This window comes from Talpa occidentalis, unplaced genomic scaffold (assembly GCF_014898055.3).
Source record: "Talpa occidentalis isolate TD23 unplaced genomic scaffold, MPIMG_talOcc4v2.1 talOcc4.6, whole genome shotgun sequence".
In the NCBI taxonomy this organism is placed as follows: Eukaryota; Metazoa; Chordata; class Mammalia; order Eulipotyphla; family Talpidae; genus Talpa; species Talpa occidentalis.
This window is the reverse complement of record NW_023604972.1, coordinates 48,596,229-48,616,286: the sequence shown is the minus strand read 5'-3', so window position 1 is coordinate 48,616,286 and position 20,058 is coordinate 48,596,229. Positions and strand designations below refer to the sequence as shown.

At 45.0% G+C, this 20,058-nt stretch overlaps 1 protein-coding gene across 2 annotated transcripts in view; it reads left to right on the top strand.

The window, feature by feature from the left end:
- Positions 1 to 720: 720 nt before the first annotated feature.
- The window catches only part of PRKG2 (protein kinase cGMP-dependent 2), a 106,526-nt gene continuing 87,188 nt past the window's right edge, over positions 721 to 20,058 (top strand). The window contains exon 1 of one of the 2 annotated variants that reach the window (XM_054688111.1): positions 721 to 1,341. In XM_054688111.1, the coding sequence (XP_054544086.1) occupies positions 1,277 to 1,341 (65 nt within the window). In that variant the 5' untranslated portion in view covers positions 721 to 1,276. Of the gene's footprint in view, positions 1,342 to 19,300; positions 19,436 to 20,058 lie in introns of those variants that run through there. The other variant, XM_037530145.2, reaches the window with a different exon arrangement.

Here is a 20,058-nt window from a genome sequence, read left to right as displayed (position 1 = left end):
ACTCCTTGAAAGAAAACTTAGGGAACACATTACAAGCCACCTACCATAAAAATGTATTTGGGGACTCAACACCAATGGCAAGAGAAACAAAAGCAAAAACAAGCAAGACTCCATCAAACTAAAATGGTTTTGTATGCCAAAAGAAACCATCACAAAAACAAAAAGGCAAACTACAGAATGGGAAAAATATTTGCACATTACATATCTGACAAGGGACTAATCTCCAAAGCCTGCTAAGTTCTTGTACAATCCAACAACAAATAAAACCTACAAGTGAATCAAAACATGGGCAAAGACCTAGATTGATATTTTTCTAAAGCATCACTTATTATAAGGGACATGCAAATCAAAACCACAGTGAGATGTCACCGCCCTCCCCTCCCATCCCCATAAAAATGGCCCATATCAAAAAGAATGGAATCAACAAAAGTTGGTGAGGATGTGGTGAGAGGTACTCTCATCCATTGTTGGTGGGAATACAAGTTGGTGCAGCCTCTTTGGAAAATGGTGTGGAGATTTCTGAAGAAGATAAAAATAGTAATTCTGTATGATTCAGCAATACCCCTTGTAGGGTAAATGGTTTTCAGGTTTTTCTGCCCTCCCATCATTAGGATTGCCCTGCCTGATGGGGCACCTGCAGTTGTTACATTGTTGCAAACTGTCTTACTTACTTCTGTGGGCCATGGGAGGAGTATTGAGGCAGTCACTGAAAGAAGCAGAAGCAGAAGAGAGTCAGGAGAGAGAAGGGGAGAAAGAGGCCAGAGTATCCCAGAGTGAAGACTTGCCCCAGGCTTGGAAGCCTGATGGCCTCCTGGCCCCCTGGTACTCCTGCCTGCCATGTACCTGATTGCTTCAATACACATAGAGCTCAGTAAAAGCCTGAGAAAGCCACTGAGGGCTCAGGACTCTCCTTTACCCCGTCTGCCAGATCAGAAAACGTGCTCAGTGCCCATCCTGCCCCTACAATTGGCGTAAGTTGGCAGGATGATCCTATGCAGATGCAAGACCTCTGAAGACCTCAGGAGGACTGAGGAGTAGCAGACTGTGTTTGCCTGTGACAACACTGGACGTGTCATGGCAGCACAGGTGGTGACCAGAGTTGAGGAGCTGCAGGAAGAGCTGAAGATGCTGCAGGAGCACAGGAGGTGGACAAGGTCCAGGAGCTGCTGGACGAGTCCTCGCCTGGAGGAGACAGCCTGAGAGGACCAGCCCACCATTCCTGAGGCAGCAGAATTGTCAGGAAGAAAGGACCACGATTTGGAGCTCGCCAGTGCTGATGCAGGAAAAGACTGATGGACTTGGACTTATAGTCCCACCAGAAGGTGGAGGAACTTTGGCAGGGTAATGTTCTATTTTGGGGATCCTGGGGGAGGATGGTATTGTTTGTATACACCAGGAGATGGGAATCTGGGGGTGGTCAGTGGGCCTTGATGGCTAGAAACAGCCTGTGTACTGCCCAGCAGAGGGTAAAAGCCAACTTAGAAAGGCAAAAGCTGGTGCTGAGATTGGGAAGCCCTGGAGCGGCTGTTAAGCAGCCTAAGTATGTTAAAGAAGGCCAGCGAGTTTCTTAAAATCACCTGTGGGTGATGCCCTGCTCACTGTTGAGAGAGGGTGAGGAGTTGAGGAACCCGTCCTTGGGGGACGGGTGGGGAACATGGCTTGTGGTGGAGCCCACAGTCAAAGAGGGGACCCAAGAGAGGCCGCATGTGGAGTTTGGATCCACATATCCCCGACCCATGTGCTTGTGAGGTGGATTGGCCTGAGTGCAGGGGTCTGCGTGTTGCATTGGTGGCTATGAAGGCCCAGTGTTGGAGTGACGGCAGACAGAAAACCTTGAGGGTTGGGCGATTACCTGCAAAACAGAATTGCCAATCCAAGAGTGAGTGCATCCTGGGGGTGGGTGCAGTGTGAGGCTTGTGGCAGAGACTACAGCCAGAGAAGGCCAGGAAGCCTGACGGCTCCTGGTGTGTGAAGGCAGGTGCGTGAGTGGTTCCCCCTCTTATGAGCTGTGCCTTGGGCAACAGAAGTGGTGGATCATCTGCTGATGCCAATAATTATCTTTTGCCACTAGGTTGGTGCCCTGCCTGGACTTATTTGTGTTCTGTTGTATTTTGTATTACTCAGTTGTATGTTATTTTCTTTTGTGGGCTATGGCTGCAGTGTATATTTGTTAAGGGAAAACTATGTAATACATAGATTGTATGGCAGAAAACCCTGAGGGGTAAGTGGTTTTCAGGCTTTTCTGCCCTCCCACCATGAGGATTGCCCTGCCTGATGGGGCACCTGCATTTGTTACATTGTTGCAAACTGTCTCTTTTACTTCTGTGGGCCATGGGAGGAGTATTGAGGTAGACACTGAGAGAAACAGAAACAGGAGAGAGAAGGGGAGAAAGAAGCCAGAGTAGCCCAGAGTGAAGACTTGGGTGGGTCTTGGAGGCCTAATGACCTCCTGGCTCCCTGACATCCCTGCCTGCCATGTACCTGGTTGCTGCAATACACATAAAGCTCCATAAAGCCTGAGAAAGCCACTGAGGGCTCCAAGACTCCTCCTTTACCCCGTCTGCCAGATCAGAAAACCTGCTCAGTTCCCATTCTGCCCCTACACCCCTATTCAGCATTTATCCTAAAAATATGAAAACTCTAACACAAAAGTATTTGTATACCTATATACATAGCTCTGTCCACAGTTGCAAAATCATGCAACCAACCTAAGTGCCCTTCAAAGGATGAACGGATAAAGAAATTGTGGAATATGGGGCCTCCCTGGTGGCGCAAGGGGTTAAGACACAACTTATGAAGCAATTTTCAGTCACTGCAGCACGAGTTCAGTCCCCTGGCCAGCCAGGGAGCAACCCACATGGCACAGCAGACCTCTCCTGACTCACTCGCTACTCCCCTCAGCAGTGTATTTCAGTCAATCTGCCTATTCTGTTCCCCACTCTGTCTCTGGTGAATCCTCTTACCATCTACACCTGTGGCCTGTACCCCAGTTCCTGTATGTATAAATAAACAAATCTTTAAAAAAAGATATTTAAAATAAAGAAAAGAAATTGTGGAATATATACTTAGTGGAATACTACCCAATCGTGAAAAAGATGAAATAATAGCTTTTGACATAAAATGAATGGAACTTGAGGCAATCATGTTAAGTGAAATAAATCAGAAAGTGAAAAATAAGTATCAGATGGTTTCCCTCATCTGTGGTATATAAGTAACAAAAAAATACACAGGCAAAATATAGCAGGAATAAATTTTGAACACAATGAAAGAATTTAATGTTTATAACAGGGAACACTTGGAAGGGAAAAGGAGAAGATGGGGGGGATACAGGAAGGTATTGGCACAGGTAGACTGGTGGAGGGTGAGTAGAATACAGAAACATATGGGGAAGCAAAAACATTACCTTAAAATAAAAATTGAAAAAAGAAGTTACTTTAAGAGTGGTGGGAAGACACAGGAGATAGACCTGTTTTACAATTTTTATAATCTCTGTCTACTCTGGAGGAGTATATAGGATCCCTTATACACTCTGAAAATCACTTTTGAAGGATCCCCTGCACAACTTGGCAACCACATTCAAATATATTGGTAATCTGTTCAATCTGCAGGTGTATTTTTTACAAAAAATGTAAAATTTTTATAATGTGAAGAGTTGAGTTTTTAACACAAATTTATGTCATAACTAAATTTGACTTCCATGTATGTATGGATTTAAGATTTTTAAAGATACACACATGTCCTTGAATTGCTACTTGGTATGACACTATATTTCGTGGATATTTAATTAAACATTTTGTAATTTTCTCTTTTGTAGTTTAGAGGCAAATGTATTTTCCAGGTCCCACACAATTGCACAGGTCTTTAATAACTTGGGGCCCTAAGCCCTGTGGTTATATGCCTATTAGATCAGGATTCATAGAGCAGGGACATGACAAAATCTTTATGTTCTAAAAAGATCACTTTGACAACAGTGTAGAGTTTGGGCTGTGGGGGAGGCGGGTGAGTGCAAGAGAGCCTATTGGAAGATGGTGGGGGTATTCTCACAGCAGCTCAATCAACAGATGAGGTTGACAAAGTTGATGGCAAGAAATGGATGAATTTTTTTTTTTTTTTTTTTTTGGTGTGACCCTCGCCGGTGGCTGGGGAACGAACTGGCACTGCAGAGGCTGCGGGCAGTCTCACAGCCCAGCGCTCAACCGCTGTGCCACCAGGGGATACCTGAGAAACGGATGAATTTTAAAGAAATAATGTGTAGCAGAATTGCCAGGACATTGTAATGAAGACTGAGAGAGAAGGAGTCAGCAATAACTCCCAATTCCAAACTAAGAAATTATGAGGATGACTGCTTATTTGAGTAAGAGACACTGGATGGGGAGTTGCTGATCTTGGGGAAAAGCTGTTTCTTTCCTTTTGGTCATGTCTTATTGAGGGACCTACATTTTGTTCCCTGAGTAGAAATTTTGAATCACCAAGAAGTTTGATTAAGAAATGTAGATTTGGGAGTGAAGGATTGCAGATGCTGATTGAAACAAGAATGTCTTAGGCTTCTTCTGTACTGAAGATCAGAAAAGGGGTTCTTTTAAGAGGATGGCCACCAACAAAGTAGAAACAACCTTGCTCTTTTCTACAAGAGCTTTTAACACTTATGGCTACAGGCAGGGTCCCTGGACAGGAAACACATCAAGGATCAGCTAAGGATGAAGGGAAACCCAGGATGAGTGGTGACAGAGCCACTCCTGGGAGAAGTGAGGCTCCTGCATTTGGAGCTGCTAAGAGGGAAGCTAGAAATGTGGAGGTCACCATGACCTCAGGGAAAGTAGTTTCCAGATTAATGCATGTGGTGGGCAGAATGAAAGCATCCCTCCACCCCCAAAGTCCATGTCCTAATTTCCAGAACCTGTCAAGAAGCTACCCTTGGGGTCAAAAGGACTTCGTGGTGTGACTGAATTTAGAATTTTGAGAGAAGATTACCCAGGATTATCTGTGTAGGCCAGTTTTAAACATAAAGTTCCTTTGAAGGAGCACAATCCTGATGATCTCCTGACTGGAGCCCACTAAGGCCAATTTCATGGTTCTAACCACGAGAACCATGAGAAAATAAATGTGTGTTGTTTGCTGTTTTAAGCTACTACTTTCCTAGTAATTGTCAAAGGAATGACAGGAAATGAAGACACTGAGTGGGGACTGTTGGGAAATTTGAGGAGAAACTGTAAAAGATAATAATGCAAGAAGCTCTTGCTTAAGATGGAAGAAACTTAAACATCTATACATACACTAATGGGGAGATAGCAGTGAGATCAGAAGGAATCAGAATTAGAATCAGGAGGTTAAGTAGCCAAGTAGAACAGGATGGGATACAAAATTACTAATGGGAGCACTGACAGACAGGATAAGGGACACTTTACCCTAACAGGAATTGGGGAAGGAAAAGCTCCATAAGACTCAGATGGGCTTCTAGATTTGGTGTGGGGATATTGAGGGAGTTATTCATTAACACCTTATTTCCTTATTTAAAATAATAGTGATAATAGTTGTATCTAACTGGGCCATCATGAGAATTAATTGCATTAATACGTGTCAGGTGCAGTGCTCACATGTATTGTGGGCTTAACACATGTCAGTTATTATTACTATTATTATATTATCAGTTTTCTAGAACTGCTGTGACAAAGTATCCCAAATCTAGCGTCTTAAGAACAGAAGTGTATGATCCACACAATGAATGCGGCCTGAGGGGCCCAATGCCCAGAGGGGTTCTCGGTTTTGGTCTTGGTGAGGGAAGAATTCAAAGTCAATGCTGGTGTTATGGAGAAGAGCAAGAGGTTTATTGACAGATAAAGAGAGAAAGACAGGAAGTCTCTCTGCATGGAGAGGGGCCTGGGTGGGTAGCTGCTGAGGGGGTAAAAGGCAGATGCTTATTAGGCTATAGTGGGCAAGGAGTGGGGGTTTGACCATGGGTGTGTCCACATTGTGTCTCTTGCTGATAGGTCGGGGCTTGCAGGGTCTCCTAGGTTACTGAGACCTGTTTGCCCGGGAATGACTTTGGTCTGTGTTTTAGCATTGTTTTGGTGATCTGAACATTCCATTTCTAATTGGGTTGTGGGTATCCACTCTTCAACCAGTTTTTTCTCATTTAGTTTGATAAATGGGCTTGGGACTTCTGGCCTTGGGGACAACTTCCTGGTTCCAACTGATTGTTCCTTATTCAGATTGATAAATTAGCTTGGGACACTTGGGTTTGGGACTTGGGGCACCCTGTTCCTAACTGACCATCTGTACCCATTTTCTAACTTCCTTATTCAGCAGTTCTGAAGGCCAGAATTCAGAAGTCAAGGTGTGGCAGGATTGGGGGCTTCTGTGGGTTGTGAGAGAAGGCTGTGTTGCAGGCCTCTGTCTCCGGCTTGTAGCTGGCGTGTCCTCTGTCGCTTCACATCATCTCCCTTCTCTGTGTGTGCTTCTGCGTCAAATTTCCCCTTTTCAAAGAGCCACTAATTATATTGGATTAGAAGCCATCTTATTTGATTTCTCTTGATTAGATCTACAATGACCCTGTTTCCAAATAAGGTCACATTTTCCGATACTAGGGGCTAGGATTTCAATTTATGAATTTGAAGTATGTGTGCAGGAGGGTGGAGGGGACAGAAATCATTCTATGACAATTACGAGTATTTTTCCTATAGTCAGTAAAGCCAACAGTCATGAGTACGGGTGGTAAGATGAGATAAAAAATTGAAAAAGAGGAGAAGGTTTGCTGCTTCCTGAGAGAAAGGGAGCTCTCCAGTAAATACAGTAGTTTCACCGGGGAAGATTTGGTAGCCAGATGAGATTGGTATTAAGAATTTATAGTGACATAAATGCCAAAATCCTCACCACTAGCTACAGGGCCCTATGTTATCTGGTTCTATGACTCCCCTCATTGACCTGTACTGTGTCTCACTCTATTCCAAACTCATACGTTCCAGCCACAATGGCTTTCTTTTCGCACTCAAACTTCTTTAATAAGCTCCTTCCAGCTCCATGGCCATTGCGCTTGCTCTTCTGTCCAGTTTGTTCCTCCCCTAGATCATACTGTGATAGCTATTGCTTCTTCCTTTATACCTTGCTCACATGTGCTCTCTTCGGAGAGGTCTTCTCTGACCACATCTCAGCAGTAGCTCTCCATATCCAACCTGTACCATTCGATTTTATAGTCTATGTAACATTTGTCAATATTGGAAAACATCTCAGTGTTGTATTTGTTTCTTTTCTAGCTCTACTTTCTCAGAGTTTTCCCTTTCTCCCTTATTAATTCTGTAACAGTATAACGTCCACAAAAAGGGGAGGTTCCAGGTTTCCTGCCTAACCTAATGAGGGGCGGAGCTTAGTGGCCAGATGAAGATATAGATACAGAGGGCTTGGAAGAGAACGGCTGGGAGACGAACACCCAGAAGGCAACACATGGAGCAGAGAGATATGTGAAGAAGGGCCTCCTTGCTTCTAAGCCTTGGACTTGAACTGGGGACTTGTGGAACATGGAAGAAACACGTGGGTGAGAGACTCATGGGGAGGCTGACAAGGCAGACTTTGTCTTGACTTGTACTTTGATTTTGCTTCTTTTGTCCAAGACTTGCTGGCCCCTTCTGCCCCCTTCCTATGGTTCCTTGCCAGAAGGTGCCTGAGACTTGCAGCAGGCTTTCAGGCCTCAGTGGCTCCCCTTTGAGCCAACCCTTTTTGGCAGGGATTCTTGGGGATGAGTAACTTTGGATGTTTTATTGAAAAACTGTTATCCTTTCTTCTGTTCTCCGTACACACTAATTCTATTAAAGTTCTTTCAGATTAAATATGTTTTTTCTTTATAAAGCGAATGGCAGGACCTCTTCAGAATATACAAGTTTGAGGGTCTGCAGGTACCCTTCCATCTGCATGCTAAAATTCTTTTATGCAAACATTCCACTACCATCCTCCTTATCCCACGGTGTTGAAAATTCCTGTGTACTAATTTTGTATCTTTTATTGTATGTGTTTTTGAAAGATGAGCATTATTTTATTTTATGCATATTTTTGATTTGTCCAAAGGATATTGTGTTATATATGTACCTCATTATATTTCTTCCATTTTCTAGTAGATACTATATTTTGAGGTATTTCATTTTGCTTTGTGAATATTGAATTTGCTGTTTCTAAGTGCTGTATAATATTTTATGATATAGATCCACTGATGATTTACATATTCATTGTATACCTCCATCCCTTAGCCATAACAGCACCAAAGAAGCTTCAATTGATATCTTTGTTCATGTCCTTATGTCTCACATGAACTTCTGTGGGACTGTGGATACGCAGTATACTCAGAAGTAGAACTGTCAGTGGACAGTACATATTCTTAATTTCAGTAACTCATGCAGGCTGCCTCTGTAGAATTGCTCTCCCAGTCTAATCTATCATGAGGCAGTGTTTTAATTTCTATGAGAGCAGTACCTCTGTCATCTTGCTCCATTAGCACTCACTGTACAAGTGCAAGAAATAAAAGGTAGCTTTCTCCAGGATGGGAGCTTCATCCAGCTGCTGCAGGATACACTGTTGGGGCAAGAGCATGGAGTAACCACACACTGTATCTTAAACTGAATAAGAAACAAGAGAAAGACAGAGGAATTAAGTCGTCAGGGAGCTATGGTCACTTTAAGGTAAAAAACACAAGCAGATGTAATTGAGCTTTTAAACTTGAAGGACAGAAGGCTGTGGTCATAGATAGTAATGACTTATTTTAGTGTGGGATCACTAGAAAATAGTCTGAGGGAAAACTGACATGCTAATTCTTAATTAGAGGGTGTAAGGATGTAGGAGTAGGGGGAAAGGGAATGAGGGAGAGAAGGAGAAAAAGCAGATTCAAAGTGGTGCATGACCAATCTGTCTACTGCTTCTCTGGAAAGCTGAGCTGGTTGCTGAGTCATATAGCCAGAAGTACAAAACCATTGCATATTTGAATAGCTCCTAGGTGGGCAGGAAGGATGAGCAATTATCTGCTGACTACTTCATGGTTCCTATGTCTCAATGGTCAAAGTGGACTCCATGGGGCGTTGATTCTACTGCTTCGTGGGGGGGTGTGTTTTGGGCTCATCTCAATAGCAATCAGGGAAGTCCAGCTTCTGAGGTTCCAGTCAGATTGGATCTGGGTGCTTGAAATATTGAGGATTCTTCTGTGGTGGGTATTACATGGAGGTCATGTTGGTCTGGGCTGGTCCTTGTTCCATGAAGGCTGAGGTTGGTACCAGGCAGAGCCTGGGTTTTACAACCATGTGGTAGCTGGAGGTACTGCTGTGCCCTGTGTGGCTTAGAAAGTAAGGCAGGGCCTCCCTGGTGGCGCAGGCTGTTGAGCACCACACTGTGAAGCTATCCGCAGCCTCTGCAGTGCGGGTTTGATCCTGGCCGGCCAGCGAGAATCCCACATGGTGAAGAAGACCTCTCCTGTCTCTCCTGCTACTCCCCTCAGCAGTGTATTTCAGTCAATCTGCCTGTTCTGTTCCCAGCTCTGTCTCCTCCCGCGCATCTGGCCTATACCCCGGTTCTTGTATAAAAGTAAATAAATCTTTAAAAAAAAAAAAAAAGTAAGGCAAAGGAGGTAAAGCTTGGGAATCAGGCAGGGCTGAGCTGATGTGGGGTGCACATACATTATCTGAATCAATGATTTTAGAGGCGATACCAGGTGTGATGTGGGAGAGGAGTGAAGTTGAGTGGAGATGACAGACATGGGTATGACAAGTATATGGATGGTGATGTTGACTTTGAAATAGCACAGAATGAGGGGATGGTAAATGCTCTAAGCCTATACATATTAGCATATATTCACCATATTCAAAAACACCTGTGACTAGGAACAAAATCAGTATTTAGAAAAGTCAAAGAGCTATGGGCTGAAACACAGTATGTGCAGAGAAAAATAAAAAAAAAATTACTTATATGTTGGGTTTTTGTACTACAATTTATAATTGCCTGATTGTTAATCAAGTTAATTTTTATTTTTATTTTTTTTTTTTTTTAAGATTTATTTATTTATTTATACAAGCACTGGGTACAGTCAGAAGCACGGGAGGGTGAGAGAATTCACCAGAGCCAGAACGGGGAGCAGAACAGGCAGACTGACGAAATACACTGCTGAGGGGAGCAGCGGGCGGCAGGAGAGGTCTGCGCGCCATGTGGGACCCTTGCCCAGCAGCCGGGGATCAAACCGGCGCTGCAGAGTCTGTGGGCAGCTCAACAACCCAGCGCTCAACCGCTGCGCCACCAGGGTGGCCCAGATTATTAATTTGTAAATTGTCATTGTTTCAAACAATTTTTTATATTCCAGAAGGTAAATCAAGAACATATTCAAATTATTTCTGTAGAAATTCAGAAACCAAAGTACGTTTCTTCTAGGTAATGAATCATAGCTCTCTCTATTCCTGTAATTTGGACCTGCAAAGGGTAGTATGAAAGTTGCAGCAAAGAAACATCAGGTAAACCATGCCTTCCGGGTGTTTACAGTCAAGCAGGCCAGATAAGAACTGTGGACAGGTACCAATTGCAGAAAGTGATAAATACCCAAGTACAAAGCCAAAGCGTAGTGCTGTGGGAATTCTGAAGAAAGGGCACATACACAGAAATAATGATTGAAGCATTAAATAATTGAAGCATTAAATAATGATTGACGCAGGGGGAGGGAGAGGTGAGGGAAGGGGGAGAGAGGAGAAAGATAGGGAAAGGGGAAAGGATGGAGAGAAGAAGAGAAGGAAGATAGGAAAAGAAGGAAAGGAGGGAGGGAGAGAGGGAAGGGGTATTACCGGGCAGCCCCGATGAAAAACGGGTGGCCTGACTGGGGGTCCTCACACGCGCTTGAAAGGGACTTAATACCCCGCTGCAGACACACACAAAAGGTTAATAAAGACTCCACCCTCAGGTCCCAGCCACCCTCCCTTTGGTGGTGATGGGATTTGTCTTTCCCAATGTCCTGGTGGCTTTGGTCTGGAGTGGGGGTGGAGTCCACAAAGCCTGCATGGGATTAGCTCAGGACATCCTTTCCCCCTAACAGGAGGACGAGTCCTGGGAAAGTTTAGAATGAGTTAGAGTGGGAGTGAAGGAGAGTATGGTTATGAGATTGGTCAGTTCAAAATGGGGAATACTTGTAGGCTCGGGTGGCTGCTTGGAGACGAAACTGGGCAAAACTTTGGGGTACCCATAAATTGTTAAGGGCAAAAACCCATGTTGCCTCTTCTAAGGGCCCTTGCCACCCGTGTGCATAAAAACAAAATAATGAAACTCTAGTTTGCTCAAAGATTTTTAATTGGTGAGTTGTTCAAAGGTAATAGAAGAAGAGAGTAGGTGAAGGGAGGATTTTCAATTATGGTCTCTTCATCAAATACCAAAATTAACCATTGTTTCTGGGCAGCCCTTCAGCCAAACAGGCAGGGCAAAACAGAACAGTCATGGCCCAAGAGCAGGGCTGCTAGGAGAAAGAAACCAAGGCACCACCCAGCCAGGAAACACAAACAAGAGGTTATTCAGGGTTCAGAGGCCTGGTAGAGAAGGAGAGAATCAAAGTTCAAAATGTACTTCCAGGGGCCTCCTGGGAAGGAGTTAAAGACAGCACTATCACACTATCACCAGCCACTGCAGCACGAGCTCGATCCTGGGCCAGCCAGGGAGCAACCCACATGGTGCAACAGACCTCTCCTGTCTCACCCGCTGCCCCCTCAGCAGTGTATTTCAGTACATCTGCCTGTTCTGTTTCCCACTCTCTGTGGTGAATCCTCTCACTGCCCTCCCGCCCCCACCTCTGGCCTACATCCCAGTTCTTGTAGCATAAATAAATAAATCTTTAAAAAAAAAAAAAAAGGCAAAATACACTTCCCAAATTGAACCCACTACAAGGTCAAGATAACAGTTGCCATAGTGTCTCAAGGAAGAGATTTGTGCTGGAGGCTGTTGTGCCCATGTCGACCAGTGCAGCCCCCAAGGACACAGACAACTGATGCAAGGGCGCACAAAGGAGTTTATTATGGGCTCGAGTCCGGGCCCTCGACATGAACTGATGCAACAGCAGAGGTCGAGAGCCTCGAACAGAGGAAGCTGGGGTATCTTATAGGGTCACAAGTGGCGCGAATTTTGAAAGAAGCTGGCAATTACTCATTGGCTACTACAAAGGCATTTTGGCGCACGCGGTAACAGTTTCAAACTGATTGGACGGTTAGAGATGCTGTCCCATTTATGGACAGGACTGCCCTCATTGGCGGCTGGGGTGGTCTGCTTTTTCGTCACCAAGTGGAGTGAGGGTTGTGACTGCTGAAACTATCTCCGGAATGCAGCTGGACAAGGACTAACATACCAAGGTGGAGGATATACAAAATGGTGAAACCTCAGCTAAGCTTGGTTCCACGGAGGCTTAAGAGTAGGAAATTTAGAATGGAGATGTCAGAAGATAAGGTGGGGGTAGAAATGATTAGTACAGTTGTTAAACGGGCTATAGAAAATATCTGGAGGCACAGACCAGAGGTGGGAATATGGAGATTGAGGGTCTTTATAGATAATCACCAATCTTTACAAATCAACCTAGTCACACCCTAAAAGTGATTAACTTAACAATAGGAAACAATTCCACAAAGCAATGAAACCCTCCCCAAAAAGAACACTCTGTCTGTACAACTTCTGCCCTGTGCGTGACCTGTGACTATGCAGGGGCCTCTCTTTTTCTTTCTCCTTTTCCACAATAAACCTGTCCTTTTAAAATGTAACCTTTGCCTGCCTGTGTCTGTGCAAACATCTTTGGCTCCTGGGTAAACTTGCCATGTGCTGCTAAAAGGGAAACTCTGCAGAAACTTTACTTAGAGGTAACCCAAGGACCCACTCACTAAAACCCAACATCTCAAGACGACATCAGATTGTATTGCCTGCTAAAGTGCTAAAGCCAGAAGAGAAAGCAGGAGGACCAGGTCGCCCATCTGGCCTCAGGGCTTCAGTCCTTCTTATTCAACATGGCTGCTGAATCCTCCATCCATTCCAGCAGCCTTGCCCCGCTGCTGCCCAAAGTTCAGGAAATCTGGTTCACAGCATGCTGGGAGTTGTGATATTGGATACCTGAGATGTCAGAAGCTCAGAGATGGGGCTCAGAAAGATAGTGCTTCTTCCCAGGGCCTCAGCATTCACCCCTATACTGCTGTAACTCAGTGATTCCTCTTACAGAGGGGCTGGAAAACTGTCCAAATGTGCCGTGAGTTAATGACCAAGAGGTTCCCCCCAGGGATCAGCAGGGAGGGATTTGGCACATGAGAGGCCATTGTCCCTTAGGAAAAACATGAGTGGAATGGAGAGTGGTGTTCCCAGGAAGGCCTGGAAGATCGTGTGATGTTAGCAATGAGCTTCCAGAGAGGAAGGAGAGACATAGAATTGGGTTGTCCCTCAAATCTAATATCTTAAGCAGGTTTTTTTTATTTTTTATTTTTTTATTTTTTTTGGAAAATAGAGACAGTAGATTGAAGACTAGAATTTTTTGCTTTTTTATATATTGCAAAGACTGATGCTAGGTATGTTCTGATAGTATAATACAACATAGTGCCTGCTCTGAAGATTAATATGGGAAATGAACAAGTTAATGTAATTGGGACTTAGAGTTGCACACTTATATAGGATCACAGAGAAGAGAGCTGCTATCCTATAAAATCAAAGCACTTCATGAAAGAAATACTCGGTTTTGAGGTGAATATGGCTTTGGTGTCTGCAGAGAGGTCAGATAATAGGGAGACCGGTGGAATCAGCTGGCCTGGTTTCATAACCATATTGAGTATGGTTGGCACTGAATCTGAGGGCAAGTTAGGGATAAATTAGGCAGCCTCAAGGACAGTGCAGGGGCTTCAGGAGAGTTAAGGAAGGCTCCAGAGATAAGGGCCACAAATTCCAAAGGGGACTAATCAAACACCCCAGGACTTACGACATTAGGGACTTACTTTATGACCTTAGGGTCAACAAAACATTCCAAATAGAGGGCAATGAAGAAAGAAAGATAAGGGCTGGGACACAGAGACTTAGTTCCGGGCACAGAGACATTATTTAGGCAGTGAGTGAGACCACCGAGAACTAACCAATCACAAAGAGACAGGGGTGGGGGTGGGGTGGGGGTGGGGCTTTAGAATAATTAGGGAAAGACAGTGTATAGTCCCTGAGACACAACTCCACTTGGGCTTCCCTGCCCCTCCCTGGCCTGGTTCCATGGCCTGGGAATCCCACTTTATTTCTGCTCCTTTTCTCTTCAATAAACTTTTTCTTTCTCTAAACCAACCTGCCTTTTCTCGCTTGCTTGCCTGAGCGTCTGCGAAGTTCCTGCTGCAGCTTCATGAGACACCAACCCATGGTGGTCTAGTGGCTGGGGCTTGGTGCTGCCACTGCAGCCTGGGATCCATTCCTGGCTGGGATACTAGGCCTGAAAACCTACAATTCCGGTATCAGCACCAGGAAAGCAAAACACCAAAGGCAAAAGGGGGCTTTTGTCAACCCTAAGTATGAAAGCAGGCCAGAATGACCTAAGTTTTGAACTTTAGCTATTAAAATGGTTGCCCATGGGGTCAGTGTGGTAAATAAGTAAGCCAGAGAAAATGGAAGAAAGGAAGGGAGAAATCCAAAAGGATGGTGAAAAACACCAGCGGACACCAACAGGAGAGTGGGCTTGTCGGTCTCATATCCTCAAAGATTTTCTGGTAACAGAGTCAGAAGGCACATCTGGCACTTTGGGGTGCTCCATGCTAGGGTTCAGATGTTGTGATCATAAATAGTGATCTCATGGGGGTACTGAGCAAGGCTGTGGGCAACTATGAAGCTTTCTGTTATGGAATTTACCCTAAGAAAATGACATTCAGACTGGATGAGTTTGAGCTTGAGGGTCTGAGTTCATCATGGAAGTATTACTCTGCTCTGTTCCCACCTCAGCCACTTGAACACAGGTCCAAGTGAGAAACAGAAAGCAGGAAAACAGAGTTGTATAAACCGCTGAGGCTTCTCTAACTATGTTTAACGGGAAGATAAGCATTTTACCTTCCTGATGTTAGCAGACTAGCCTGAGGTTTTTTGTTTTTTTTTTTTTTTTTTTTAAGATTTATCTATTTATTCAAGAACTAGGGTACAGGCCAGAAGTGCAGGAAGGTGAGAGAATTCACTGGAGACAGAAAAGGCAGATTGACTGAAATACACTGCTGAGGGGGCGAGGCAGGAGAGGTCTGCCACGCCATGTGGGTATCTTCCTGGGGGATTGAACTTGTGCTGCAGACAGCTTCACAGCCCTGTGCTCAACCCCCTCCACCCCCAGGTCGGTCCTAGCCTAAGTTTTGACATCAGAGAACCCTAGTATTTCAGAAACAAGAGAGCAGGACGCCCTGTGCAGAGCTTAATTCACAAACATTTGTCCTGCACTAGCCCAGGGGCCCAGAGAAATCTTTTGCAGAGTGGGCCTAGAGAGAAAATGTGTTCTTTAGTCAATGACCAGGTTTTTTGTTATCTCCAGAGACTCCGACTATGTCAAGATTTTAGATTCTGAAGTTCAATAGATTGACTCTACAACTGACTAGTTCTGTGAACTAGATTATGTTATCTAACTCTGAGCTTACTTTCTCAGGTACACTTACCCCTAGAATCAACACAGTAAATGAGAAATTGCGATCAGACTTAAGGACATAGTTCAGGGCACCCTTGGTGGTGCAGGGGTTAAAGTCTCAGTGCTATCAAGCTATCACCAGCCATTGCATCACATGGCACAGCAGACATCTCCTGTCTCACCCGCTGCTCCCCTCAGCAGTATATTTCAGTAGATCTGCCTGTTCTGTTCCCCACTCTGTCTCTGGTGAATCCTCTCACTCCTGCAACTCTGGCCTACACCCCAGCTCTTGTATGCATGAACAAATAAAATAAATTTTTAAATAAAAATAAAGACATAGTTCAGAGTCAAGCCCCACACACAATTCCCTCTGTGAAGGAGCTTCCAGGTCACTGCTTGTAGATTCCTACTCATAGTAAGGTTAAATGTCATTTCTTAAAGGGAGTCATCCATGAGCCCTGTAGCAGAAGCTGGATTGACTACCCATTATCCATTGCCACCTTCTCTTTCTTTTGCTTGCAAATCCATTTATCAAAGAACAAAATCCTGAAGAGTTCAGGGGCAAATCTGAAAAACTTAACCCAGTCACAATCTTTTTTTTCCTAACATTTAAACATCAGCCTGTGACTCAGGTTGGATGAATGATAGACAAGAAGAGTGCTAGAACCTTTTTTTCTGTCATTTCTTTTATTTACTTATTTAATTGAGGTAACATTGGTTTCCAACAGTGTATGTGATGCAGAGGTGTCGGTTCCTAGCTCTTCACATGTGTGGCACCGCACCTAACCCATCAGTAAGGTACCCACAGTTCTCCACCATAGACCATTGGACACCCCACCCCTTTACTCTCCAAATTCCCCCTCCCCCTCTGGTAACCTCTGGGGGGCTTGTTTTTCAACAAAATTGTTTACAGTCAGATTTCTAGGGTTTGTTTTTCTCAGACCCTTTCTTTTGTTTATTTATATTCTACATATGAGTGAAACCATCCAGTATCTGCCTTTCTCCTCCTGGTTTATTTTGCTTAGCATCATCTCCTCTGTTGGAAGTTTTCAAGAAATTTCCCCATTTTTGAAAAGAGACACACTCTGCTACCACTGGGCACTGTCCGGATGGTCTGTCATAACCGGAGCTGTTCCAATTTGGTCCCAGTCCTGGAACCGAAGGTGGGGCAGGCCCAGAGCTGGAGTGCTTAGAGAAGGTGGGGGGGATAACGGAAACAGACCAGACTTCCCTGACATCACTGAGTTGCTGAATTTACCAGTAAAAGCCTCTTGACCTTGGGACTTCTTGTCATATGACCTAATAAATTCCCTTATCATGTAAGACAGTTAAAATTGGGTTAATCATTAATTGCAGCCTCCCATGTCTAAATTATGACCCCATATTTTTTTGCCATCACATCATACTTTCCTTCGTAGACATTTATCACATATAGTTATTTTTATGTTGATTTCATGTCTGTGTGCCTACTGGATTGTAGACTATTGGCACAAAGATGTTGATTTGTTCACCATTGAATTTTTAGCACCAGATCTGAGAGGCAGGAGCTGGTAAAGCATATTTATTGAAAAAAAATGAACAAAATGTTCAAAAATGGTCACTTTTTACCTCTTCTGTTCTCTACAATTCTGTGAGGTAGAGTTGACAGGAGATCACTAGAAGGGAAGCGACATCCCCTACAAACTCTAACTAGTTGGGGGCCCTTGGCAACAGCCTATACTACATTAAGTAGATTTCAAGCTTTGACCTCTAGAAACAGTAAGAAAAGACATATTACGTGGTTGACCTGTACATACATCTATACTTACTTAATTAGAACTAAATAAAGATTTATAGAGTATATTACCTTTACTATGAGTGTTGTATTCTGACATTTTTACTCTTTTATTTCATTAAATAATGCAAGCTTTGACCCAATACATCATTTTCCGTGTCCATTAATTAGCAACTGATAATTCAAAAAAAAAATAACTTGGACTAAATGAAAAGTAAGGACTTTGAAAATCTCTGATTTTCTCTTTTGTTGTTGACCAGTTTGTAAAAATTCAGCCATCGACTTAAAAGTCCATTATTACAGTGACTTATCAATGAAATAATTCTTTTTTCTGTTTCTATGGAACTCATCCCCAGCTCCATGTCCTCCAGCTGAGCATAAAATGGAACGACTTTGGCATACGTTCATGAAAATACTTTGTATTTTGTTTATTTTTTTCCATTTAGCACAAAAAACAAACATGACTACATTCTTCCTTCCCAGAAATTTAATGGATCCATTCAACCTATTTTATGTGGGCCTCATTTCTATATAAGTTTATGTATGTAATAGTGAAGACTGGGCTTATATGAGACCCACTGCCACCATGTGGTTTAAAACCCAAGGGAGTTGGGTTCCAACATTCTCTACAGGCACCATGAAGAATAGACCCTCATTGTCCTTCCCATTTCTCAACACAGAAACTGCCCTTGTCCTCTGGATTTGCCAGTGAAATTCCTCGGGGGGCAAAAGGAAAGGGGGGAAACCACATGAAGATCTCACAACTCCAGAGCACAGCAAATAATGCGGTGGGATATATATGTATATTTAGAAAACCATAATGCAGGCCTTAGGTAAAAAACATGTAATCAAAAGGCGACTGGGGGTGGGGAGCATTACCACCTTGGGTAATCAAAAAAGTTCTGCGCCAAAAAGACCTACAGATTCCGAAGATACAATCCCTGTTCCTTGAAACTAGGTTCAAAGCACAGCCTCAGTGTCACGTGAATTGGCAAAGGAGAGGCTCCGAGTCGGGGAAGAGCGCGTCCCCGAGCCGCCCCAGGGTCACCTATCTTCTGGAAGGGCATTGATGTCACAGGGAGAGCACGTCCAGGGAATGCGCGCCTGTTTGCATACTGGGAGGGAAGGCGAGATGGGAGACAGCTTGCAGTGAAAACAGAATGAAGGGGTGGAGGAAATGGAAAGGAAAGATGATCACCTTCCTGAACTTTCTTCTTCTTCCCATGTCTCACACATTTGCAATAGAAATAATAACGTGAAAAAAAAAATGTTACGACCACGATGTTATCTCAGTACTTAAGTTGCCTCATTCTGGAGAGCAAGGGGTAGAAAGTGCAGAATGCGGCTCTAGTCGCTGCCTGGTCTTGGGAGTAAAGGTTCGGGCTGGTGTGGGTGCGCGCGCGGGTCACCCCACCTTTAGGGAAGCCGCCCCCCTACTCTTCCACGCAATATCCCCGGCTGACCCCCGGCGCTTTTTTCCCTCCCATCTTCCTCCCTCCCAGCGAGTACACACTGCACCGGCCCCCGCGGAGGAGACAGGCAGCGGCACCGACGCCGCAGCAGCTCCTGCCCGCAGCGCGCTCGCACGCGCCCCCGGCTCCCACGTAGCCGGAGCGGCGGCGCCGGCAGCCCGGGCCCGCGCTGCGCGCCCTGCGCACCCTGCGCACCGCAGGGGCTCGCTGAGCTGACCTGCGCTCGCTCCGGCGCCGCGGGCGGCTGGGAAGGGCGGCGTGGGAGAGGACGCCGAGACGCGGGGGCAGCTGGGCAGAGGTGACCAGCTGCGCACCTGGAAAGTTACGCGGCTGTCTGCTGAGGTTAGCGGGCTGGGGACTGGGCGGCGGGGAGGGTGCGAGGGGAGGGCTCGGGGTCGGGGTGCGCGCGTGTGCATGCCGTGCGTGCACTGCGCTCCCTGCGCCTCTATTCCACACCCAGTTGGTTTCGTACATGTGCTGTTTGCGTGTGGACGTGTGCACGCGTCGCGTTCGCTCGGTGTGGCAGCCTGTCTGAGCTCCCGGAGGCAGGGGAAGGCTACTTGATTTTAAGGGGCGAGAGGGGCGAGCTCAGCCCCAGAGGTGAGTGCTCGGGTTTCTCACGCCTTTTCCGAGCGGCGGAGGAGACTGTTGCTCTGGGCTGGGGGGCTTGGTGGTGCTGTCTGGGCACAGACTCTTAGCTTCGCTTCGCTTCGCTTCGCTCTGGGTAGGTGCTGGGAGAGGAATACTCGGGCTAGGACTTTATGCGTCCTTGTAAACTTGTGTGGGTGTCCTGTGTCACTCTCGGCACCGTAATGCGCTTTCAAATTCCTTCTGTTTTTTTTTTTTTTTTTTTTTTCCTGGTGGAAAGGAAACAAGAGCAAATAAACAAAAAGCAACCTATCAGCCACTTTGGAGATGGGAGAAGCAAGGGGTTCAAGTTTGGAAAGAACGAGGGTATAAATGGACTGCAGTTGAGGCCAGAGCCGGGAATAGAAAGAAACAACGCAGGCAGAATTAACAGGTAGAAAGGATGACAAGCTCCTTGGTTTCTGATTTGATTTTATTCCCCAGGATGCCAGGGCATGAGTTCTCTTTTTTTTTTTTTTTTCTTTTTTCTTTTCTTCTTCTTCTTCTTCTTTTTTTTTTTTAATAAAGGAAGAGAGTGACTTGCACACCTGCCTCCATGCCCCCCCCCCCCCCCCCCCCCCGGTTCCTTAGAAATT